Raw genomic sequence first — 25,683 nt, 5'->3', positions numbered from 1 at the left:
TGGACATCCTTGTCTTGTTCCTGATCTTAGAGGAAATGCTTTCAGCTTTTCACCATTGACTGTGTTGTTAATTGTGGACTTGTCATATGTGGCCTTTATTATGTTGAGGTTTGTTTCCTGTATACCCACTTTGTTGAGAGTTTTTAACATAAAAATATGTTGAATTTTGTCAAAAGGTTTTTTTGCATCTGTTGAGATGATCGTATGGTTAGTATTCTTCAATTGGTTAATGTGGTGTATCACATTGATTGATTTGTGGCTATTGGACCATCCTTGCATCCCTGGGATGAATCCCACTTGATCATGGTGTATGATCTTTTTAATGTATTATTAAATTCAGTTTGGTAATATTTTGTTGAGTATATTTGCATCTTTATTCATCAGTGATATTAACCTGTAATTTTCTTTTTTTTGTAATTTTCGTTTTTTTGATATCTTTGTCTTGTTTTGCTTTCAGGGTGATGCTGGCCTCATAGAATGAGTTTGGAAGCATTCCTTCCTCTGCAATTTTCTAGAATAGTTTGAGAAGGGTAGGTGTTAACTCTTCTCTAGTGGTTTGGTAGAAGTCACCCGTGAAGCTCTCTGGTCCTGGACTTTTGTTTGTGGGAGATTTTTACTACTGATTCAATTTCATTACTGGTAATTGGTCTGTTCCTATTTTCTATTTCTTCCTGGTTCAGTCTTGGGAGATTGTGCATTTCTAGGAATTTGTCCATTTCTTCTAGGTTGTCCATTTTATTGGCATACAGTTGTTTGTAGTAATCTCTTATGACCTTTTGTGTTTCTGTGGTATCAGCTGTAACTTCTTTTTCATTTAGAATTTTATTGATTTGGACCCTCCCTCTTCTCTTCTTGGTGAACCTGGCTGAAGGTTATCTATCTTCTTTACCTTTGCAAAGAACCAGCTCTCAGTTTCAGTGATCTTTTCTATTGCTTTTTTTACTCTCTACTTCATTTATTTCTGCTTTGATTTTTATGATTTCTTTCCTTCTATTAGCTTTGGGTTTTGTTTGTTCTTCTTTTTCTGGTTCCTTTAGGTGTAAAGTTTGGTTGTTTATTTGAGATTTTTCTTATTTCCTGACATAGGCTTGTATCACTATCACTATAAACGTCCCTCTTAGAACTGCTTTTGTTGCATCCCACAGATTTTGGATCATTGTGTTTCCATTTTCATTTGTCCCCAGGTATGTTTTTATTTTCTTCTTTAATTTCTTCAGTGATCCATTCGTTGTTCAGTAGCATATTGTTTAGCCTCCACATGTTTGTGGTTTTTGCAGGTTTTTTCCTAGTTTCATAGTGTTGTGGTTGGAAAAGATGTTCGATATGATTTCAGTTTTCTTAAATTCACTGAGACTTATTTTGTGGCCTAGCATGTGATCTATCCTGGAGAATATTCCATATGCACTTGAAAAGAATGTGTATTCTGCTGCTTTGGGATGAGTCATTCTCTCTCTCTCTCTCTCTCTGTCTCTCTCTCTCTCTCTCTATATATATATATATAAAGTCCACCTGGTCTAATGTGTCATTCAAGACCAGTGGTGTTTCCTTATTGATTTTCTGTCTGGATTGTCTGATTCATTGATTTAAGTGGGGTGTTAAAGTCCCCTATTATTATTGTGTTACTGTCAATTTCTCCCGTTGTGTCTATTAATGTTTGTTTTATGTGTTTAGGTGCTCCTTTGTTGAGTGCATATATATTTATAATTGTTATATATTCTTTTTGTATTGATCCCTTGATCATTATGTAATGCCCTTCTTTGCTTCTTGTTACAGTCTTTGTCTTTAAGTACAGCAAGCATATTCTTTTTTTTTTTTTTTTCCGGTACGCAGACCTCTCACTGTTGTGGCCTCTCCCGTTGCGGAGCACAGGCTCCGGACGCGCAGGCTCAGTGGCCATGGCTCATGGGCCCAGCTGCTCCGCGGCATGTGGGATCTTCCCGGACCGGGGCACGAACCCGCGTCCCCTGCATCGGCAGGCGGACTCTCAACCACTGCGCCACCAGGGAAGCCCAAGCATATTCTTTTGTTTGTTTGTTTGTTTTGTTTTTGTTTTTTTGTTGCTGTATGCGGGCCTCTCACTGTTGTGGCCTCTCCCGTTGCGGAGCACAGGCTCCGGACGCGCAGGCTCAGTGGCCATGGCTCACGAGCCCAGCCGCTCCGCGGCATGTGGGATCCTCCCGGACCGGGGCACGAACCCGTGTCCCCTGCATCGGCAGGCGGACTCCCAACCACTGCACCACCAGGGAAGCCCTCAAGCATATTCTTAATGTGCAACCATCACCACCGTCCATCTCTTTCATCTTCCCAAACCAAAGCTCTGTCCCCATTAAACATTCACTCCCCGTCCCCTCCCCCACCCCTGAAGCCAGCTTGCTCTACCCTTCACTTGGTTTGCACTGTCTGTCTTATTGCCTGAAGAATTCTTTCTTTATCCTTTAAGCCCAGTAGATTAATGGAATCAATATCTGGGTGTGGCACATCCTGCACCTTATTTTCCTGGAACTCTTTCATCATTATATTGCTCAGTACTTTCTGAATATGTTTTAAGTACTTAAAACAGGTTGGGGCCTCTATCCAGGGCACAAGCAGTTCTTCGCGTGAGTGTTCCCACAGCTCTCAGCTCCTGTCTGCTCCGAATCTGCTGCTGTGCCAGCGGGGCCATGCCTCTGTCAGTAACTCCATTTTCAGTCACATCTTTTCTGGATTGGGTGCATTAGTGATCCCACGTGGTTCAGTGTTTGGGGCTCTCGGTTTGTCTCCAAACTTCTGTCATCTCCCTGTTTCCCTCACTCTGTTGAGATACCGACATATCTCATTTTTGAGCTTGTCCCTGTCCAGTGGGTTTAGTGCTTGAAGCCTGTTTAGGGAATTCCTTCTGCTCCTAGTCATGTTTTATTGTTGGCCGGGTTCTTTGTCTTATGAAGTCCATCCTCTCTTTATCCCCCTTTTTCTCTTCTCTCTCTCCCTTCCTTCCTTCCTTTTAAAAAAATTGTTTATTTGAATTGTGGTAAAATATACCAAAAACGTACCATCTTAACCACTTGAAGCGCACAGCTCAGTGGCTTTCAGCACATTCACGTTGTTGTGTAACCATCACCACATCCGTCTCCAGATCTCTCCCATCTTCCCAAACTGAAGCTCTGTCCCCATTAAGCACTAACTCCGTCTCCCAGCTCCTGGCCCCCACCATCTCCTTTCTGTCTCTATGGGTTTGACTCTTCGAGGTCCCTCAGATAAGTGGATCCTACAGGATTTGTCCTTTTGCGACGGGCTTATTTCTTTTTTTTCAAATTTAATTTTATTTTTTAATTTATTTATTTGGTTGCACCAGATCTTAGTTGCGGTAGGTGGGCTCCTTAGTTGTGGCTCACAGGCTTCTTGGTTGCGGCACATGGGCTCCTTAGTTGCAGCCAGCCTGCCCCGCCCCCACCCAGCCAGCAGTCCCCACACACAGAATGACACAGGGCTGCTGTGTGGCAGGAATGAAGCCCTTTGGAAGAAGGTGCAAGTACTTGAGCAAAAGGAGCAGTCGACCTTCCTGCCTGTCCCCTACCCCACCACACACAGCCATGGGGTCTGAATCTGCCTGAGCCCCGTGGGAGCAAGCAGTGCTGGGACGCCTCAGGGCCTGGGTCCGCTCTCCCTGCCTCGCCTCACGTGGGAGCGTCCAGCCTGCCCACTGGACACTCCTCACAGTGCCCTGGGGATGCAGAGCCGTGGGCCACTGGTCCCCCCAGGAGGGCTGTCTATCCTCCCCACACAGGAAGATACCAGTAGACTCGGGATCATAGAAGTGGACCATTGTTTTCAAAATAAATCAAACCTCACCTAAATGATGCAGCAGCCAGTTGAAAGACCTCCCCCAGCCCACTCCCAGACGTAACCACCACACATCAGCCTGTATTTGTCATTAGATCCCGCCACACAAAATGTTGGACATCCTGCCCCTGTCACCTGATCTGACCCTGGACCTCAGACACCATCGGGACCTGCCAACCCACTGCATTCTCAAAACCCAGAACGGGAAAGACACAGCACTCAGGGTGGGATGCGCTAGACACGCTGAGCCTTCCCCGTGGGTGGACATGAGGCGTTTGCCATCCTGTGCCCTTACAGATGGCGCTCCCACGAGCATTCTGAGATGGGCTGCCATTCGCTGCCATTGCTCAAGGAAATCAAGTCCTGGTCTCTTCGTGGACCCTAGAGTCTCAAGGAGCCCCTCTCACAGCTTCCTGGGGTGCACAGGTGAACGTCCCTGATGGTCTATTGTGTGTGTGTTACCGACCAGGGCTCTTGGCCCCCTTAATCAATAGAAATTGATCAGAGGCCACATCAGAAATTCAGGCAAGACTTTATTGGGGGCCCTGCTGCTGTAGTGGGGAGCGTGAACAAGTAATAGGTTCCCTTGCTCACTCGCTGAGTGGTGGGGGCGTCTGGTTCCTTATATGGGGTGAGGGTAGGGATGTGTCCAGGGGTCGGGCCGGAGGGGTGGCTTAGGAGGTCTGCCCACCCCTTGGTGGTGTGTGCAGGGGTCTCGCGCAGTACCCTGCTTTTGCTCTCAGCTCTTCAGAAGTGGCAGTTGGGGTTTCTGTCTCTTTGTATCTTGTTGTCCAGAATTTGCCCCACCTGCGCATGTACGCAGTTATTTTTAGTCCCTTATCGATTCTTTGTATTTCATTGCTGGAAGAGATGTTTGTTTCGGTGCAAGCACTGCAGCAAAGGGTCCCAGGTCTCAGCCTGTCTCGCGTGGACACACATACAGAGGGGCCTCAGCGTGGCCCCGCAGATGGCGCTGCCCGTGCCCGCGGTGCTGCATGCGTCTCGCTCACCAGCAGGCCCGAGGCACTTCCAGCCCTCCCTCTTTTGCAGGCGCTCTATGCCTCTCTCTCCATGGGAAGGGAAGGCAATGGCTGACAGAGGCTTGCCCCCCTCTGCCCAGGGCGGGCAGGGGCCTCCCAGTGCTTGGCCAGTACGAACACCTCGGCAGGTATGGGACAGGATGGGACGTAGAAGGCGGTCGGGGGAAATGCACTATGAGTGTTTGCTGACGCCACCGAATGGCTTTATCCCGACAAGGCAATGTCTGGGGAGGGGCCAGGCCAGGGGCTGGGTGTACTGAGGCCCACCTTCCTTCTGCAGACCTCTGCAAGCACCGGGCCCTGGTGGTTGGCTGGGTCACAAGTGGGGTGAAGACATAGAGGTAGGCAGGCTGGCCAAGCTGCAGGCTCCGGTCTGGCGTCAGGGTTTGGACACGTTGGCAGGGCCTGGAGCCCCCCGGCAGCCTGGACGGTTGTCGTCTGAGCCCCCCTGCGCCCAGCTGGGCTGCAGGGCAGCCAACCCACAGCCTTGGTTCTCCCAGCGCCAACACCTGACGGCCGTTACCTAGGCGAGTCACCTCAGGCCTCCCTCTCTGTGAAAATGGAAGGAATTGGGCAGAAAGGCCACACAGTGCGGCAACAGGGAGCAGAGGCTCGGTCGGCTGGCCCCGCGTGGCAGACCTCGCTCCACTGCTTCCTGTCTGGTCTCCTGGGGAAGGTACTTCTCCCTCCCTCAGTGCCTTGGTTTCCCCACTTTGCAAACGGACAGAAATCTGCACACTTCCTCAAGCTGTCTGTATTCAGTGAGAGGCTCCGAGCTCGCCCAGCAGGGCGTCGGGCGCAGACTGGGCTCCAGGAAGTAGCTGGCTCATCCGCGGCTGGGGTCTCACGCCTGGCACGGAGCTGAGCCTGGTATGCGGGCACCGGTAAACGAGTACCCCCGTGGACTCCCAGAAAGCTCTGGGGGGAAGGAGGTGGGGGAAAGGGCGACCCCTGAGTGCCTGCGGTTGGGAGGACAGACAGCGATGTCCCACCTGACCCAGGGGCTGGACCCACCCAACCTGGGCAGCAGGGGTAAGGGCTGGCAGGTGCGCGTGGCTCTGGGCTGGCCAACTAGAGCCCCACCCGAGTCCCCAGAACCCACAGGCCGGCTGAGGCTCCCCTCTCCAGCGGCCTCCGCCTGCGGAGGTGACCGGCCGAGAGCCACCGGCTGTCACCGTGCTACTATCCCTCCCCTCCTCCCAGCGCCGTGACCGTCAGCATGACTATTACTACTACTTCCGTTGTAAGGCAGCCCCTCGAAGCCTGGGACGCCAAGACCCTCTCCCACGTGGCGCGTCCTCTGGGCACCCAGCCTCCGGGGTGGGGAGGCGGCCGAGCCTGGGCGCCCCCGGGCCGCGGCGGGAGGGAGCCCGGCCGCCCCCGGTTTCCCAGCCCCCCTCGGCCGTTCCACTGCGGCGGAGGCGCGGGGAAGGCGGGGCGGCGCGCGGAGATGGTAGCGCCCGCTCCCCTGCCGCCACCCGCCGCCTGCCGCCCGCCGCCCAACGCCGCCGTGCGCTCCGACAGGATGGCGCGGGCCAAGCTGCCGCGCTCGCCGTCCGAGGGCAAGGCGGGCCCGGGGGGCGCCCCGGCCGGCGCCTCGGCCCCCGAGGAGCCGCACGGGCTCAGCCCGCTGCTGCCGGCCCGCGGCGGGGGCTCAGTAGGCAGCGACGTGGGCCAGAGGTAGGGGCGGGGGCGCGGGGCGCCGCGGGAGGGGCTTTGCATCTCTGCGCTCGCATCCCGCACGGGCTCCGCTCGGCTGCACCTGCCGCGCTGCCTGCAGCCCCGGGAAGGGAGGGACGGCCGAGGTCTCCCTCGGGACCCCCAGCCAAGCGCCCCAACCGCTCTGTGTGTCTCCAGCCCGCCTCGGGGAGCCTGTGGGACCCCTGCTCCCTTCTGCTCTGAGAGGCTGAGCACAGAGGGCCTGCACATAAGACCGGAGGGAAGAAAGGCAGTGGGGACCTGGGCGCTGTGCCAGGTGGCTTGGTGACCACTGCCCGAGCCCTGCCCCACTGGAGGCCACACTCTTGTTGGTTCCAGCAGCCACTTGGGGGGAAGCAGGGCCAGCATCTGTGTCCTGCTTCAGAGGTGAGCAGCTGCATAGCAGATGGGAGCTGGGGTGTATCAGGGCTCAGGCTCCCTGGGGCTGGTGCCTGGAGCCAGTGGCAGCTGAGGTGCAGCAGGCTGGTTCCCCAGCCAGGCAGGGGCAGTGCCAACCCCTGTCCGGCCCCTCCTTGAGGCCCGGTGCAGGACGACAGCCTATTTCACAGATGCGGGCGCTGAGGCTCAGTCTGCAGGGCTAATGCAGGGCCACCCCTGCCCTGTGCCAGGAGCCCTTCTAGATGCTGCGGGGGAAACCGAGATGAATCAGACCCAGTGGTGTGGGCACATGTCGTGGGCGCGGAAACCTGTGCCTGGTAGAGGGAGGTGCAGGCTGGGCCGGGACAGGGAGAGCGGGGCTTCCTGGGGCGCTCGCCCTTCGCGGGGGAGCACAGGGAGATGGGCAGGGGCTTCCAGGCAGAGGAAACAGCCAGGGCCAAAGCCTGGGGCGGTTGGGGGAGGCGCTGTGCCGTGTCAGGGTTGGGGCGAGGGGTTGGCAGAGACTCAGCCTGGCAGATGGCAGACCAAGAGTGCCTGGGGAGCCTCCCCCCGCCCCTCCTGCTGGCCACATGCCCTCTGGGCCCCTCCCCACCCTCAAACCCCATTTCCTGCTCCTTGGCCGCCCCTGGGGGCCACTGCCCAGCGGTCATTCCCATTTGCCGGAGGAGACTGCTAAGGCTGGAGATAGAGTGCCTCTAACGGGCACGCCTGGTGGCCTCACGCAGCTGATGGGCAGCCCCTGGGCAGGAGGGAGGCAAGGGCCGGCCAAGGCCCTGGAGACCAGGTTCCTCTCTGCTCCATCCTCTTCCTGCAGGCAGTGCAGGGACAGAGGCATGGCAGGTCTTGTCCAGGCTGCATCTGAACCCGCAGTGCAGCATGGGAGCTGTGGTGGCAGGGACACCTCCTCCAGGGAGCCCTCCTCCCATACCCACCCCTGCCACCCCCAGTCCTGTGCTGATGACCCTTCATGTGAGCAGCCTCACTCAGTCCCCCTGCAGCCCCTGAGGTTCAGGGTCCTCATCAGCCTCCTTCTGCAGAGTAGAGGGAGTGTCTGCAGCTGCATCGCTGGCCCAGCAGCACCAAGGGCTGGCGCCTGTAGCTTCCTCTCCCCAAGCGTTAGATGCACACTGTGGAGTTTGCTCTGGACGGGAGTAGGGAGCCATGGCAGGTTTCAGAGCAGGGGAGGACTTGCAGGCTTTGTTCCTTAGGAACACGAGTCTGATAGAGATTCCAGTAAGACCAGAGCCGGCAGGTGGTTGCCCTCTGCCGGAGGGAGCCTGTGGCCGCAGCTCCTGCGGCTGCCCACATCCTGCACGCGCCTTCTGGAGCCAGCCGGGGGCAGCGCTCGCTGGGCCACGAGGCCTCGTCCCTGCCCAGGGCGCCCCCCACACCTGCCCCTGAAGCACTGCACCCCCATCTCCTGGACGCTGTGGGGGGATCGTTAGAAACGTGACCGGGGTGTGGGGGGGTGATAAGGACCATCGCTTGAGAGCTTTGGAGCTGAAGAGCCAGTGAGGGAGAGGCTGGCCATGTAGTGAACTCTCCCGGAGGGTCACGGCTGGGCTAGGGCCCCTTCATGCCCCCAGTGACCCTGGGGCTGAGCGGCCTTGCCCCCAGGGGTGCTGCCGTGTAGCCTCACATCTGCTGGGGGGCCCCAGCGCAGTCCCCCACCTCCTACCGAGTCTTCAGGAGTCCAGCCTCAGGTCGGGGCCAGGGACGGCAAAGCTGGCCTGCATGGACTGGGGCCCGAGTTCGGGGGCCCCACTGGTGGCAGGGGGGGTGCTTTCGGCCCTGGACGTGGGCTGCCCCCTGGCCTTTGAGAGACGAGTCCTTGGGCCCCAACAGCTGTGTGTGGGAGGAGGGGCCCCAGGAGCCTGAATGGGGTGAGGGTGCCAAGGCCCGGAGCTGTCGCCAGGGGCCAGCAGGAGAGCAGGGCAGTGTGCTGGCTTTTGGGGACACCCCTGCAGAGCCCCAGGCTGGTGGGGACAGAACCACTGGAAGGTGTAGGCAGGAGGTTTCCAGGCACAGCTCAGGTCCTAGCCGGGTGCCAGGTGTGCTGACCTGGAAGGAAGAGGGATGCAGAGGGGTGGGACAGCTGGGGCAGGTGAGGCTGGAGAGGAAGGGCCTGCTTACTTAGCAGGCCCCGCCCCCTGGGTTTGGGTTGTGTCCCAAGTGAGGGGCTCACTGGTGGCTTGCTGGAGGGGACGTGGGGGTAGCCAGGAAGGCATGGCAGGGGCCCTGGTGAGAAGGAACGGGCTGCAGAAGGATCTAGGAGGCAGAATTCTGGGGTCTGAGAGTTGTGGGGAGTCATGGCAGGGAATGGGGAGCGCTCTGTGGACGGCTGAGTTTGGGGTACCTAGAGGCACGGCCACGGGGAGAAGTCCGGGAGGCAGAGCCCAGGCCGGGGAGTGGGGACCCTTGTGTGGGTGTGGCTTTGGATGGGGCCACACGGGCAAGGGGAGGAGTGGAGGCCAGAGGCCAGGATGAGCTCTGAGGACCCGCCGGAGGCCGCGCGCAGAGGTCAAGGGAACTCCAGGGCAGGAAGAGGGTCCCCGGGGAGGGGAGGCAGGAGGACCTGGACGGGGGAGTGGGAGGCCGCCAGGAGGCCAGGCCTAGAAGCTGGGCCAGGAGGCTGTCTTCGCCCTCCCCAGGGGTAGTTTCAGGGGCGGAGCTCACCAACCCGGGACCCTCACCCAGAGGGGACATCCAAGGAGGGGCTCGCTCAGAGCTGGGTTGACGAGAAGGTTTGTGGGGAGAGAGGGGGAGCTCCAGCCGCGGGGTCTTCGTGCAAAGGCCCACAGGTGGGGTGGGGCCTTGGGGGCGGGGTGCAGTCAGGGGTGGGGCCTGGGCGGGGCCAGTGCGGCTGCTGCAGGGCCTGGGCGGGGGTTGAAATCGCCCGGAGACCCGGGCGGCAGCTTCAGAGAGTGGCCGCTGGGGGGCGCCCGTACACCCAGGGCCCTGACTCAGGGCGGCCCCTCTGAGCCTGGCTGCCCACCAAGGACGCGCGGGGGCGGCGGCGGTCAGGCCCCGCCTTTGCAGAGCCCTGGGGCCGTCTGTGGACTGCGGGGGGCCGGGGAGGGCAGGAAGCAAGGGCTGCAGGGAACACCGGCTTGGCCAGCCCAGGACCAGCTGTGCACTTTGCTCTGGGGGCCCGAGCCCGCCCTCCCCGCGTGCTCTGAGCCCAACGCGTGGCCGCCTCCTCCAGCTCCGGCTCCCCCTCGGGCGGCTCCAGCGCGGCCCTGCCCTCGTGCTGTTCTCCCCAGGACCCTCGGGCCTCCCCCGCCCCTCCTCCCCTGCAGATCTGCACTTTCATGTGCCCGCCCCCTCCAGAAACAGGGCGAGTCTCCCTCTCCCGACCTGTCCTCTCCTGCCGGCGCCCCTCACCCGCTCTCAGCAAGTTCCTGGTCCGCTGTGACCGGCTCTGGTCCTGCCAGGTTCCTGCCACCCTGGGTGCAGCTGTCGCCCGACTCAGCACTGGGGGCAGCGCCCAGGCCAGAGGGAACCTGAGCTGGATAAACACGCAGAATCTGGGCCCAGTTAAGCCCAGGTTTCCCCTGCTCTCTGCAGCGCCCAGCCCCACACCACACCCGCCCAAGACCTCACCCGCCGGGGCACCAGGAGTTGTAGGCCGGGGGTCCCACCCAGAGGGCCCTGCACAGGCAGGCAGGCAGGCCGCTCCCCCCTCCCCGCCTGTGGTCTTAGGGAGGCAGTGGTCCTCTCTGAACCTTGGTTTCCCCTTCTGGAAGATGTTTGCTTTAAGAATTGAAAGAGAGGCCCCGTGAAGCCCTCTGCGGAGAAGCAGGCCCCAGGTGGGTGCGTCACCAGCAAAGAGCAGACCCTCTGTGCCCCCCTCCCTACTCCGCCCCAACACGGGCAGTCTGGCAGCTCCCACCAGCCTCTTCCTCCCAGCCTCCCTCCCAGGTCGGCACAGGCCACGCCCACCTTGGTGTCATCTGGCTGTGGTCAGTCTGGTAGAGCCCTAGGCCAGGCCGCCCAAAGGGCAGCAGGTGTGTGTTGCTGGCCCAGTAGAGGGGTTGCCCCTGGGGGTCCCTAAAAGCACTGGCCTGCCTTGTCACCCAGGAAGCCGAGGGGCAGGGCAGGGGGTGCAGTGGCCTGTAGAGGGCGGGGGAGCCCAGCAGAGGTCGTCCAGCCAGTGGCCCTGTGTGGGGCCCGCCTCTTGCGGCCATCAGCTTCCTGGGTGTCAGAGGGTGGCTGACGGTGCTGCTTCCTGGACACCGGGGTCACGCAGGGCCTGGGGCGGGCTTAGTGCCGAACAGTGCGGTAAGCCCTCGCCAGACCTGCGGTCCTGCCGCTCACCTGGCCACAGGCGGGTGCCCATCCCGCGTGCGGTCTCCCAGGTCTAGCGGTCACCCCGTCCCGCCCCGGGCGGGACGGGGCACGTATGCCGCACTGCCGCGCGCACTGTGCCGCTGTGCGGGTGCCGAGGGCGCCAGGCCCCGTCGGGAGTGTGCGCACGGGCGCACCCCTGCTTCCCTCGGACCCTGCCCGCGTCCTCCCTATGTGTCCCTGCCCACACCTGGTCCAGGAGCCCAGGCCCTCTGTCTGTCCATCCGTCCGCATTGATGTGTCCACTCCATTCCGTCCCCAGGCTTCACCTGGAAGATTTCAGCCTGGACTCCTCTCCGTCTCAGGAAGTGCTTGGCTCACAGGTGGCCTCCCAGCCCCTGGCAGGCCCGGGGAGGGAGGGCAGCTCGAGCCGTGCCAGCCCAGGGGGAGGGCCCGCTCCGGCCACAGCATCTGCCCTGCAGCCGGGTGGGAGCGGGGACACGGCCGCTGCTGCTGGGCCTCGGGTGGCGCTTCCTGGGGCGGAGCCTGGGGGTAGGAGACGGGGGCGTCCGGAGGCGAACACCCCACAGGTTGTGACCACAGCCCTCGGGAGGGAGCAGGGACCCCTGCCGTGGTGCCTACGTGGGGACAGGCGTACAGGTGACCGCTGGTGACCGTCCGGACCCACAGGCACCTGGCTCGGCTGCCCCACCGTGAGCCCTGCCAGGCTTTTCCTGGCTTCAGTCAGGATTTAGGTCAAGCAGAGGGTGCTTTGAGGTCGGGGTACCCAAGCGCCCTCAGCAGCCCCATTGGGGGCGTTCCTGGGAAAGAGCCCCCCACCTGCTCACACCCACGGCGTCCAGTGTGGCCACCGACTGGGGCCTGGTTTTTAGTCTCGTTAATTAACACCGTCGACATTGGCCACCACCGCACGCGCAGGGCTTCCCCGCGCCGCCCCCTGCAGCCCGAGGCTTTGCGCTGTTACGCCGCCGGCAGGAGCCTGGGAGCTGCCCTGGGCCTCAGCCCCCCAGCGGTGGTGCGGTGGGTAACAGGAGGGGGAAGGTACCTCCTCCACCGCAGGGCTCTCCCAGCCCCACCAGGAGCGGGTCTGAGACCGTGGGAGGATGTGGACGATTGCGGCCACCTGAGGGGCCGAGGCTGGGGTCCTGCTGCCCCAGAATTGCATTGTCACGGGCAAAGCAAACGTCCCTGGGCCCTCGGAGGCCCAAGGAGGCTCACCAGGGCCCCTGACCGAGCCAAGGCGCCAGTACAAGGACGCTCTCTTGGACTGGGGAGGCCCAGGACGGCGCCGTCTGTTGGTTTGAGAGGTCACCCGGAGCCTTTGCTCTCCTCGGTGTGCCAGGCACCGGGAGGGCCGAGTGGCAGAGGGGAGGCGCATGGCCGTGGGCTGACGTGGGACGGCGGGCGGCCTGTGCCCCAGCCTGTTCCGTGGGAGGAGCTGCAGGAGAGCCTGTGCCCCCGATGCCCCCACAGGCGAGGCTGCAGCTGGGGCAGAGCAGCCCGTCCGCAGCCCGTCCGCCTGAGGGCCCCACCTCCAAACCCAACCCAGCCCGGCTCCTTGCCCGCCCACCCTGGGACCTGCCACTGCCCGGGAGCAGGGCGGGTCAGGGGCTCTGCCCGTTCGCAGAGTAGCCGCGGCCTCGGCCTTGGCAGTTGGGCCCCGGCCCTGCTCTTGCATCTCGCCCGGGGCTCCGTGGCCTCCTGCGTGGAGCTCCCGGGCACCTGCTGGAGAGCCACCGGCACACAGCAGTAGACCGGGAAGAAGGCCGCCAGACGTCGGCCCCTTGTGAGTTCAAGGCTGGCACGGCCGGGCGGGTGGGCCTCCCCACAGCCGTGTGCCTGGTGTCCCACCAGGACCAGCCGCCCGGCCCTGCGTTTGCCGCTTCCCGGCACAGGCCATCTGTGCCAGAGCTGCCTGCCGGGAATCCCTGGAAGGCCACGCCCGCAGCCTGCCGGTCAGCTGCCGGTCAGCAGGGAGAGCTGCAGCCCCTTCTTCCACCTGCCCTCGCCTGGCAGGTCCGGTCCTGGTTGGCGGGTGGGGGTGGGTGGGTGGGTGGAGTTCAAGCTGCTCTGCCGGCACGAGGGGGCCTCCTCTGGGCCACCCCAGCGTGGGCAAGACCCTGCACACCGGCAGTGAACGCAAGCCGAGTGGGGATGGGCCAGGCCGCCTGCGGGGACCTGACTCCTATGCCCCTGAAACTCGGGAGACCCAGGGAGTCCAGAGCCCTGTCTCCTCTGACCACTGGGTGACCTGAGGCAGCATGCAGCCTGGGTGGGCCTCAGTTTCCATGTGTGTAAGGACGGGGCTGGCGGGACCTCTCCGAGAAGCCCTGCGGCCGGGCTTGGGGACATGGCCCTCCAGCTGCCCAGCCTGCACCGCCGTCCTCGCCAGCCTGAGAGCTGCTCACTCCATGGCGGACAGAAGGGAGCAGGGCTCGGGACTGTCCCGGGACAGGGAGTGGGTTTGGCCTGTCCAGTCCTCGGGGCTTATGGCCGAACCGCAGGGGGTACCCCAGGGACTGTCTGAGGCCGGGGCTCTCAGAAGCCGCGGGGCCCCGTGACCAGGCCTGCCCAGTGCCGCAGACCTTCCTGCACCCCGGGCAGCGGGCAGCAGGGGCCCCGCGGTGTGCCCAGGCCTCCCCGCCGGGCGTCCTGCCGAAGGAGCGGGTGAACGCATGCGAGCGGGTGCAGACGGAGTGGACCCCTTGTCTGCCCTCGCCTGGCTCTCGAGCTGTTTGCCGGGCTGTCGCCCTGTGAGCTCGTAGCCGGCTCCTGGCTCTGGGCCCCCACGCAGCCCTCTTCCGCTCCCCAGAGCGGCTTCCTGTGGGCCTGGGCACCGGCTCCACCGCGGGGCCGCCACAGGGCCTCAAGCCACAGCTGGTGGCCGGCAGCCATACACGTGGGTCTATGGCACGGGCCGTCTCTCCTGGGTGATGTGAGTGGTGGGTGTGGACCAAAGTCAGGCTCAGAGCAGGTCCAGCCCCGATCGCTCGCACCGAGCTGGTGGGCGCCGGGCCCGGGCCACGGGCGTGGCCGTCTCTCACTTCATCCTCTCTCTGAAAACCAACACCTACCTGGACTTTACGAGGGAGGACCTGAGGCACAGAGAGGACCGTGTTAACTTCTCCACGGTCGCGGCAGCCCTGCCAGGCTCCCTCCGGATGCCCGTGGCAGCCGCCCGAGCCCCAGGTGAGGCGGCCGAGGCTCAGACAGGTGGGGCCACCTGTCTGAGTGGGAGGGGCGGGGCTCTGCCAGGCCAGACGGTCCGTGACCCCGGCGTGGCCGCGTCCCCCAGCAACTTGCGGAGCCAAGAGCACATCCTGCAGCTGAATCACACCCGTTGCACCTGCACTTCAGAGTAAACGGAAAGCTTGTAACTTACTTTCTGTGGTGGGAGAAGCTCGTGAAAAATTAAAAGCGGACGCGGCTCCGTGGATTTCCCTGGGCACCCAGGCTCGACCTCCCGGGGCCGAGTCTCGGCCGGGCTCCGCCACCCCCCACCCCTTTCTCTCCTCCCGCGTGGAGAGCGCCCGGGGCCGGGGGGGCCTGTCCAGATGGGTGTCCACAGCCGCCCGGGCAGGGGGCTGACGGGTTCCATGTCTGGGGCGTGACCAGTCCCAGTTGGCAGTCCTGACCCCTGGGCCTGGGCGGGGACTTGCGGGGGCAGCAGCGGCAGCCGCCGTGAGAGGCATGCGGGCTGGGGGCGTGGTGCACGGGGGGGCAGGTCCCCGGGAGGCTGAGGAGGAAGGTGGGAGACTCGGCCACCAGCCACGCACACCCGCCACGTGGGCCGAGCTGGGCCTTGCTGGCCAGGTGAGGACCAGGAAGGGGGTACCCGAGTGGAGGGGCACAAGGGCTGGGGACCCCTCCTTGAGACTTCTCTGTGCAGGGCAGGACGGTGGGGGAGTGGTCCCTCGGGACACGTGGGCACCGCCGAGGGGCGTCTGCCCCCTGACCTGGCCCAGGCCCAGCCTGGCTTGTCTGAGCTGCTCCTTCAGAGAGAAGGCATTTGACCAACTCCCCAGAGGGACCCTCGGATTCCCGCAACCCGGCTCTGGGTAGCACCTGCAGAGGAGGTTGGGGTTCAGGTCCAGTGGGGCGTGCTGGGGTGCAGTGTACAGTGGATGCGTTGGGGTACAGTAGGGTATCCTGGGGTGTAGTGTGCAGTGGGGTACACAGATATACTAGAGTACAGTGGGTGTACCAAGGTACAGCGCACGCTGAGATGTGCTGGGGTGCAGTGTACACCGGGTGCACTGGGGTACAGTGGTGTGCACAGGGCTATACTGGGACATGAGGAGCGTGCTGAGCTGCTGTGTACAGTGGGTGCGCTAGGGTGCAGTGGGGTACGCAGAGATGTGCTGGAGTACGGTGGGTATATTGGGATGTTGTGTGCAGTGGGGTGCGTTGGGTACAGTGTGCAGTGGGGTGTCCTGGGGTGCTGACCGCCCTGCACCGGGACCTGAGAGTGGGGAAGGGCCACGCCACCAGCTCCTCCCCCGGGCCCTTCTTGAGCCCTGTGAGCAGCGGGGGCCGCTGTGGTCAGGCCAGGGCCCCCGAGCCGGCAAAGGTCAGGGAGGTGCTGGGGCTCTGCCCAAGCCCCCTCCCGTGGGCCCATCACCAGGGGAGGTCCAGACGGCTGCTGCCAACACCAAGTCTGTATCACACACTCTGCCTAGAACAGGCTTAAACGCTTCGTGGAGATGCTGGGGCAGCCAGCCGCAGGCAGAGCAGTGCCATTGAACTTCCAAGGTGACAGCGGCATGAATTTCTGCATCGATAGGAGCTGGAGCCTGGTCAGAGGGGGAGAACGTTCACAGCCCTCCACCCTGGTGGACGACGACAGGGAGGTAGGGGTGGGGAGCAGGGACCTGGGCCAGCGTGCGCCTCACCTCTGCCTGTGGACCACTGTCCTGCATCCCATCTGCTCAACCGCCACCTCCTACATGCAGCCCTCCAGGGTGCCTCTGGGTAGCACTACTCTGCCTTCAGGGTGCTCAGCTCCTCTGCCTCCTGTGTCACGGTCTTCACACAGAGTGTGCCTGAGCAGCTGCCTCACCTGGACAGTCTTATCACACCCACACACCATCCCTGAGGGTGGCGGGGCCGCCTCTACCTGACATCTGGGTGAGGAGAGGCACAGGGCACGGCATCTGGACCAGGCGTTTCCGGTCAAAAGCCCCGCCCCAAATCCCGGGCTCTTGGTGGCTCTGTCTGGTCAGGGGGTGAGGACTGGCCACAGTGATGCCCATGGGCTGCTTGTGGGGTCCTGAGACCCACCTGCCAGTGGGGCAGATGCAGCTTGGAACGGAGGCCGTGTGGCAGATGCCAGGTGCTAACCCAGAGCAAGGCAGCCGCGCCCCAGGGCCCCCACCCGGCAAGGGAGAAGCGGGGCTGGACCATTCCCACCGCGGGAACCTGGCTACAGGGTCGTTGTCGTGCTGTCAACACTGGAGTTTCCGTTATGGTGGAACGTTAAGCCCTCGCCTAGCCAGCATGCCGGCCACAGCGGGCTCGCGGCCAAGGCGGGGGCAGCGGCCCGTGGCCTCCGGGTCCCTAGTGACCAGACGGGCCATCCCCACCCCCTGCCTCCTCGTTCGACAGCAAAATCCTGCCAGTCCGTGTGGTCTGTTCCCAGGATGCTGGGAGCCCGGGCAGGGGCTCAGGGCATCTGGGGGTCATCCAGGGAGGGGGCCCACTGCCGGCCTGTTTGCCTCGACCATCCCGCGGGCTGCAGCAAGTCTCCAGGCTCAACCACCAGGGGCCTCCAGACAAAGCAGCTGACCATTGGCTTCTGGAACATTCTATACTAATGATACGGCATGTTTTGAGCCAAGGGCTACACAGGCCACATGTAATCCTGGTGGCTGCCGTGACAGCCCAGGCTGGGGGCCTGTGAGCATACACCTCTGCGGGGCCTGGAGGTCCTTGGGCACTGAGAAGGCGGCAGCCGGTGGGCAGGTCCGCTGGGGGCCCGTGGGGATGTGGCAGCCAGGGCCTTCTGTCCGAGGTGGCAGCGCTGACCCTGCTCTGGCAGCGGGGAGGGGCCCGCCGTGTGGGGGGCTTTGGGCTGCAGCCCCCGCTGGCCCCGGGCCCACTCCTTCCTGCCTGCCCCCCAGGGTCCAGGTGGAGTTCTACGTCAACGAGAACACCTTCAAGGAGAGACTTAAGCTGTTCTTCATCAAAAACCAAAGATCCAGTGAGTGGGGCCTTCGGGGTGGGGGGCAGGGCGGCGGGAGTGCCCCTCACCTCCGGCCCGTACCACGTTCCACCCTGTGGGGACCCGCCGCCCCTGGCAGCCGGGTGGCACCGTCTCAGGCCCTTCACCCCGAGGGGCTCCCTGGCCCCTCCGTGTGGCCCCACCCTCCCACTGCGGGTACCTTCCACCTGCATCCCAGCAGGAGCTTGGCCCCCTGGGATGCAAGATGGGGTGCGGAGGTGCCCGTGGGTCCTGGTCCGTCAGTCTGTCCATTGCTCCCCTCACCCCCCCCCCCCACCGGTGACACCAGCCCCGGGAGCCCTCTGTACCACGTCCGTGAGGCGGGACAGGGTGAAGCCTCTCAGAGGCCGGCGCAGCAGAGCCACCCCGTCAGTGCTGGCGGGGCAGCCGGTGCGGAGGCCCAGGTGCAGAGGGCGGCGTGCGGGCTGGGACCCCGGCCCGTCCGGAGCCCTGACCACCGTCCCGCCCCCACAGGCCTGAGGATCCGGCTGCTCAACTTCTCCCTGAAGCTGCTGACCTGCCTGCTCTACATTGTCCGCGTCCTGCTGGACGACCCGGCCCTGGGGATCGGATGGTGGGTGACCTGCGGGCCCGGGGCTGGGCCTTCCTGTGGGCCCTCTGCCGTTACAGAGGCCGATGGGGTCCGCACAGGGGTCCGTGCCCGGCGCCCTGTGCCCAGGGCCTTGGGGAGGCCTTCCTTCCCCCATGGGCCCCCACCCAGTACCCCTCCCCAACAGAGCCGTGGCCAGGATGCCACCCTCAGGCTCCAGCTGACCAGCCGGCTCAGCATGGGCAGAAGGGTGTCCTTGTCGTGGACGACGGCTGCGTTTGCAGCCACACCCGGACCTGGACAGAGCTCTCCTTGGGGGTCTGGGATGCCCCTTCCCTGCTCGCCCAGGGGTGCGCGGGGCAGGGGGTCTCAGCGAGGGGCTCTGGGTCGCTCAGCATCTCCTGCTGGGCAGGCAGGGGTGCCAGGCCTCGGTGGGGGGAGGTCGTGAGTCTCGCGGTGCAGGGCAGAGGTGTGCCTCTTTCTTGGGGCTCCACCCGGTTCCCCTTGCCCCTCCCGGCCCACCTCCCCATCTGCTCCGGGAGCCTCTCTGGACTCCCTCATACCCAGATGTGGGGTTCTGGAAGGTTCTGGAACGGTACTGCTTCCCTCTTTTGCTCTGTCTGGGGGTCTCTCCAGCTTTCTCTCCAGCCTCTGGTTGAGAGTTTCACCTCTGCTCTTGTGTTTTCTGATTTCTGAGAACGCGTCATCTCCAAGCGCCGCTCCCCCTGCAGGCGCCCTGCCACCAGCACTCGGGTTTGTCTGAACCGCTTTCCTTTCTTACAGTCCCCCCTTCTGCTCAGTCTCTGCTCCTCCGAGCTCACGCTGAAGGGACTTCCTCAAGCGTCTGGCCACTCACACTAAGGTTGGGCTCTCGGAGGCCGAGGGCCCTGTGGTCAGGGTGTGTGGCCAGTTGGTCACCACCGTCCCCTGGGTCTGCCTGGCTCCTCAGGGCAGATCCTTCCCCTCTTCCCTGCAGGGTAAGGCCTGGCCCCTGGGCTCCTGCCCGCTGAGCTGGGAAGGAGGCCAGGGTCAAAGTTCACAGTGCAAGCTTGTAGTTACCTCCCCGCCACGTGCAGCGGGGTGGGTTCCCCAGGCCAGACCCTCACCCACTCCTGAGAACAGATCTCCTGTCTTCATCGGGAGTGCAGGAGGACAGATCCCACCGTGGTGGTTTGAGAAGGAAACCGGGGTTCTGACTCTCCAAGCACTTTCCTGGGTTCATCCCACCTTCTCCTACTCCCAGAGGCGTCTGGGACATGTGGCTTTACATTCCCACAGGGACCGGCTCTGTTGTATTCATTGCACAGCACCTGGCACATGACGGGTGGGTGGGAGAGCGAATGGATGGGTGAGGGGGGCGCTGGTAGATGTATGCGTGGGATGGATGGACAGGTGGGTGGATGGATGGAGGGATGAAGAGATGGATGGATAATGGATGACTGGGTGGACGGATGAGTGGATAGAAGGAGGATGGATGGGTGGGTGGGTGGATAGAAAGGTGGATGGCGGATGAGAGGGTGTATGTGTGGATGATGTAAGGACGCTGGATGGATGGGTGGATAGATGGCAGGTGGATGGGTGGGTGGATAAATGAGTGGATAGAAGGTGGATGGTGGATGAGAGGTGGGTGTATGGGTGGGTGATGTAAGGATGGTGGATGGATGTGTGGGTGGCTGGATGGGAGGGTGGCTGGGAGGGTGGCTGGATGGGAGGGTGGCTGGGAGGGTGGCTGGATGGGAGGGTGGCTGGATGGCGGGTGGCTGGATGGGAGGGTGGCTGGCTGGCTGGCTGGCTGGATGTGTGGGTGGACGGATGGGAGGGTGGCTGGCTGGCTGGATGGACAGATGTGTGGGTGGACGGATGGGAGGGTGGCTGGATGGGAGGGTGGCTGGATGGAGGGTGGCTGGATGGAGGGTGGCTGGATGGGAGGGTGGCTGGCTGGCTGGATGGATGGATGTGTGGGTGGACGGATGGGAGGGTGGCTGGCTGGCTGGATGGACAGATGTGTGGGTGGACGGATGGGAGGGTGGCTGGATGGGAGGGTGGCTGGATGGGAGGGTGGATGGATGGATGGATGGATGTGTGGGTGGCTGGATGGGAGGGTGGATGGATGGGAGGGTGGCTGGATGGAGGGTGGCTGGATGGGAGGGTGGCTGGATGGCTGGCTGGATGGATGTGTGGGTGGCTGGATGGGAGGGTGGCTGGATGGATGTGTGGGTGGATGGATGTGTGGGTGGACGGATGGGAGGGTGGCTGGATGGATGTGTGGGTGGATGGATGTGTGGGTGGACGGATGGGAGGGTGGCTGGATGGAGGGTGGACGGATGGGAGGGTGGCTGGATGGAGGGTGGCTGGCTGGCTGGCTGGCTGGATGTGTGGGTGGCTGGATGGATGTGTGGCTGGATGGAGGGTGGCTGGATGGAGGCTGGCTGGATGGAGGCTGGCTGGATGGATGTGTGGCTGGCTGGCTGGATGGATGGATGGAGGGTGGCTGGATGGAGGGCGGCTGGCTGGATGGATGGATGGATGTGTGGGTGGACGGATGGGAGGGTGGACGGATGGAGGGTGGCTGGATGGGAGGGTGGCTGGATGTGTGGGTGGCTGGATGGAGGGTGGATGGATGGAGGGTGGCTGGATGGAGGGTGGCTGGATGGGTGGATAGATGGATGGATGGATGGATGGATGGATGGATGGATGGATGGAGGGTGGCTGGATGGAGGGTGGCTGGATGGGTGGATAGATGGATGGATGGATGGATGGATGGATGGATGGATGGATGGAGGGCGGCGGGATGGAGGGGGGCTGGCGGCCACTGTGGGCATTGAGTTTGCAACCACAGGCTCAGGCTTAGGAGGAAGTGCGTCAGTTGAGAAAAAGGAGGAGGCAGCTGCCCGTCACCATGGGGCTCTGTGAGAGCGAGGTCCTGTTGGCCAGTGACCCTGGCTTTGCTTGTAATCTGGGGCAGAACTAGCACGTCTGCCAGGCCCCGCCACCCTCCCAGTGGGCATCCAGGTGGCGTGGGGAGGCTTGTCCTCGGGAGTGACTCAGGGACCTGTGTCTCGGAGCCGGCACCGCGGGGCAGGAGCTCAGCTCTTCTGCGTGTCTCGCGCACATCGCCCGGCCTTGTTTCGGCAGCTCTGGCCTCCGGGAGGCCCTGAGTGCTGCAGGGTCCGTCGCTGGCCACGCGCAGCCCTTTCTCTGCTGGCAGCCCGGGTGGAATCCCCACTCCCTCCTGGGCTCACCTCTTGTGTTCTCCTCACCCGGCCTGCCCCTCAGCTGTTAGAGATCCTCCAGGAGCGTCTGCAGGGTGCGAGCAGCTGCCTGTCCCCCAGGTGTTAGAATACAGACGCCTGTCTGAGTTGTGGGGGCCTGGCCCTGGTTGGGGAGAGTGTGCCCCCCATATGCCCTAGGCCCGTGGCAACCCTGGGAAGGGTCTGGTCCCTTCGGGGGCGGTGCTGGGAGGGGCCGTGGCCGGCCAGCTCCGTCTCTCCACAGCTGGGGCTGCCCGAAGCAGAATTACACCTTCAACGAGTCGTCCTCCGAGATCAATTGGTGAGTTTGCCACCCAGCTCCCACTCAGAGGCCCAGGGCCGGGTCGGGTGGACAGAGGGTGACACTGCCCAGCCCCCCAGGATAGATGCCCAGCCGCAGCCCGTGACCCTCCTGGGACCCCCAGGCCCTGGCCAAGCAGCGGGCAGTGGCGGGATGGCCCCTCAGCGTACAGCCCCTGAGGCCCGGGAGCAATCTAAGAGTGACAGCAGGGTCAGCAGCAGCCGGCCTGGCCCAGCCCTCACGGACCGTGGGTGGGAGGAGAGATGCAGCGAGGGCCTGCCGGGGGGTCGATCACTGCCTCTGCAACTCACGGCCCTTTAGCCAAAGAGAGCAGGCGCCCAGTCGGGCAGGGGGAAGTGACGCCAGAGCGGCGGGGCGCCCGGTCCACAGGCCAGGATGTGTCCCAGGGCTTTGGCCGCCTTCTTGATGGAAGCTTCTCCCTCCCAGCCTCCCCAAACCCAGAGCCCCCCTTTGGCCTTAGCCTGCACCTACGCCCCTCCCCTGGCACCCCCGGCCCAGCCTCGCAGAGCAGTCCTGGTACTTGGCGGCAGCAGGACCCAACGTACCAGACCCTGAGCACTGTGTCCCCAGCTCCGCAGCTTCTCCCGCTCTGGCCCGGTCGCCCTGTCCCTGGAAGGCACGCACAGCTGGGGTGGAAGGGACACGCCAGCCCCTCCCTTCACACCCGGCCCTGGAAGCCTCTCCTTTCTGGGCCTGTGCCTCGGAGTGGCGGCCAGGGCAGCTCCTGAGCCCGGGCCCAGCTCTCGTCCAAGCAGCCCTGAAGGCCCGGGGATTTCAGAGTCTGTGTCCCTCGGCCGAGGAAACAACAGCCCAACGCCTCCACTGCGGCGGGGGCCCTCCCACCCCACAGGGGCCCACGGGGGTCAGGGCCTTGGCCGTCTGGGGTCTGGCTCTGCACTGAGCACGGCCACCCGACCCCTGCTGCTGGTCTCGCCGCAGCCTTTGTCCTGGGGCTGCGTCTGGGCAGGGACACCCCCACCCAAGTCACTCCCCTCCCCTGCTGGGTTATGGACGAGGACCTGAGGTCGGAAACCGGGGAGCGTGATGGCCAGCACCCCTGCCCCTGCGGGGACGGGCGTAGGAGCCTGTCCCCGGGAGCCCAGACGAGAAGGGGAGGCCACCTGGGCCAGCTGCGGACTCTGAGCCCACGGCCCGTCCCCAGGGCAGCCCGCTTAGGCCCTGGCCTCACAGGCCCCGCCCTGGGGCCCCCTTTCCCCGGGCACCTCCCCTTCCCTCCTGCCCCCGGCCCCTCCGAGAGCAAGGCTGCTGCCCTCCGTCCAGCTCAAGCAGCAGCCTGCGGTCAGTAGAGGCCCAGGGCTCACCTCCCTCTCTCCCCAGGGCCCCCATCCTGTGGGTGGAGAGGAAGACGGCTCTGTGGGCCACTCAGGTGAGTGGAGGCAGCACGGCTCTGGGGGGCCCTGCCTGCCCCGGCCCCGCTCAGAGGCTCCGGCCCCTCCCCGCCCCAGGTCACCGTGGCCGCCGTCAGCTTCCTGGAGACCACGCTCCTCACTTACCTCAGCTACAAAGTAAGTGCCCCCAGGCCTGGCCCTGCCCTCCCCCGCACCCCTCCCCGCACCCCTCCCCCGCACCCCTCCCACACCCCTCCCCCCACACCCCTCCCACACCCCTCCCCCCACACCCCTCCCTGGCCCCCTCCCCGCCCACCTGCTCTGACGCCCACCCCCCTGGCTCCCCAGGGCAACATCTGGGAGCAGATCTTCCGCGTGGCCTTCGTCCTGGAGATGATCAACACGCTGCCCTTCATCATCACGGTGCGTGAGCCGCCAGCTGGGGGAGGGGCCGCCGAGCCCGCGCCCCCTGACCCGTCTCCTCCGCAGATATTCTGGCCGCCGCTGCGGAACCTGTTCATCCCGGTGTTTCTGAACTGCTGGCTGGCCAAGCACGCCCTGGAGAACATGATTGTGAGCCGCGGGCCGGGCAGCTCCGGGCAGGGTGGGCTCCCCCCTGCCCGGCCCCTCCCCTCCCGCTTCACCTCTGCGAGGCCCCCAGGACCCCAGGGCACAGCTCGCCATGCCCTGGCCCTGTGGGGAGCTGGCCAGCTTCCTTTGGTGCCCAGGAGGCCGGGCTGACCGGTGGACAGACGTGTCTCTGTCACCACGAGATGCCCTCACACCTCCTTCCTGACCAGCCGGGGCCCCAGCCCTGATGCCCCGGGAGAGGCACCCAGGCCTGTCCCTGCCCCTGCCCCGACATGGGGCCACGGCAGGCCCTGCGCTGAGGTCTGAGCGAGGCCCCTGTCGGCAGGCGGCGCGACGACTGTTTTCTCCCAGGTTGCCCCTCCCCAGCCCAGGCTCCCTCGGCTCACCTCCTTCCCCACTGCAAAGTGAGGTGACGGCGCTGAGGTCACGGCCTCTGGCCTGCGCCCCGGGTCCTCCCCTGGCGTGGCAGAGGCTGGACGGGGAGGCAGAGCGCTGAGGTCAGGTGGAGCCGCGGCCACGCCCTCCCGCCCCCCCCCCCCCCCCCCCCCGCCCCGTTCATTCATTCTCGTGCATCTGGGACGTACGGGGCGGGGGTGGGGTGGGGGTGGGGTGGGGGTGGGCCCTGGGCTCCGACCAGTCCCTGCTCTGCCCCTGATAGCACCACTTCCCGCAGAACGACTTCCACCGAGCCATCCTGCGCACCCAGTCGGCCATGTTCAACCAGGTCCTCATCCTCTTTTGCACCCTGCTGTGCCTGGTCTTCACGGGGTGAGTCCCTGCCAGGCGGCCGCGTCGCCCAGCCCTCGCATCCGAGAAGCCGGGGTGAAGGACCAGAGGCAGCTCGGAGCTCCGGTTCCTAGGCCAGAGCTGCGGAGTCCGGCTCCTCTGGGGCCCGGAGAGAAGTGGTGGAGGAGGGCACTGGCTGGGGGGACGGGGGGGGGGGGGGCCCTCGGCTCGAGGTCCAGCCGAGAATAAGGTCTGGGAGCAGCCTGGGGGCTGGAGCGGAGAGCACGCCCCCCCGCACGTGCCTGTGCCCTGGGCGAGGACGCGGGCAGGTCCCAAGGCCGTGTGCCTCCCACCTCCCCTCCCCCATGCCCCCCGACACACGCAGACGCACACTCCAGCGGAGCGGGGCGGGGTGTCCGCGGGGCAGGAAGCGCCGGGGTGGTCCAGCCTGCCCCCTCCCCGCAGCCAGCGCGTCCACCCTGGGGAGGGCCCCAGCACCGCTGTGTGCCGCGCCACGGTGTATGTGGGGACGGGCCACGGGGCCACGGCGGGGGAAGGACTGTCCAGCTCTAGCTGGGCGGGGGGCTGGGCGTGCCCCGCGCCGTCTGACCTCCTGGGGGAGGACGAACTCCGAGGTGGGTGGCAGGTAGGGGCTCGCAGCCTGGGCGGCCCCATCCACCTCCTCTGACCCCAGGCCCACGCTGAACCCACGCAGCGCTGTGTCTGCGCTCCCGTCCAATTTTCCAGGGGCCTCAAAGGCACCTCGGGGCAGGAAAAGAAGGCCCGGGGGGATGCGCTGGGTGTGCCAGCCCCGCAGGCCAGGGTCGGGAAGCGCAGAGCTGGACCCGGGCCCAGGCTGGGGCGCCGTGTCGGCGACAGCTGATGTGCTGTCGCGGGCAGGCCCAGCCTTGCCCCAGGCGCCAGGCCGGCCGAGGCCCTGCCGCCACCCCCATCCCCGGTTCCAGGACCTGCGGCATCCAGCACCTGGAGCGCGCGGGCGGCAACCTGTCCCTGCTGACGTCCTTCTACTTCTGCATCGTCACCTTCTCCACCGTGGGCTACGGAGATGTGACGCCCAAGATCTGGCCGTCCCAGCTGCTGGTGGCCATCATGATCTGCGTGGCCCTCGTGGTGCTCCCGCTGCAGGTGTGAGCCCTGCCCGGCAGGGCCGAGAGGGGCGAGGAGGGGCGCCAGTCCTGGGAGGGGCCGCAAGGCCGAGACCCCGACGGGGACACGTGGGGCCTGCCGGGGCCTCCTGGGGGCCTGTGGCTAGCGAGGCCCGCAGCCGTCAGGACAGTGGGGGGGGCGTGCTCAGACGGCTCCCCCGGGTCCCGTGCGGAGTGTGGAGCGCGGGGGGCTGCCAGGGTGTCCCGCGGGCTGGGACAGGAGTCCTTAGCCGGTGCAGCGGCA

At 64.0% G+C, this 25,683-nt stretch overlaps 1 protein-coding gene across 13 annotated transcripts in view; it reads left to right on the top strand.

Annotated features, from left to right (window-relative positions):
• The window catches only part of KCNT1 (potassium sodium-activated channel subfamily T member 1), a 70,208-nt gene that overhangs the window by 22,033 nt on the left and 22,492 nt on the right, over positions 1-25,683 (top strand). For 9 of the 13 annotated variants that reach the window (XM_067742698.1, XM_067742697.1, XM_067742695.1 and 6 more), the window contains exons 3-11: positions 17,384-17,463; positions 17,959-18,058; positions 21,530-21,586; positions 22,946-22,994; positions 23,074-23,133; positions 23,305-23,379; positions 23,446-23,529; positions 24,221-24,315; positions 25,239-25,419. In XM_067742698.1, coding sequence (XP_067598799.1) covers positions 17,384-17,463; positions 17,959-18,058; positions 21,530-21,586; positions 22,946-22,994; positions 23,074-23,133; positions 23,305-23,379; positions 23,446-23,529; positions 24,221-24,315; positions 25,239-25,419 — 781 coding nt within the window. The other 4 variants (XM_067742704.1, XM_067742705.1, XM_067742693.1 and 1 more) reach the window with 3 other exon arrangements.

This window comes from Pseudorca crassidens, chromosome 7, assembly GCF_039906515.1.
Source record: "Pseudorca crassidens isolate mPseCra1 chromosome 7, mPseCra1.hap1, whole genome shotgun sequence".
In the NCBI taxonomy this organism is placed as follows: domain Eukaryota; kingdom Metazoa; phylum Chordata; class Mammalia; order Artiodactyla; family Delphinidae; genus Pseudorca; species Pseudorca crassidens.
This window is presented reverse-complemented; position numbering and strand designations above follow the sequence as displayed.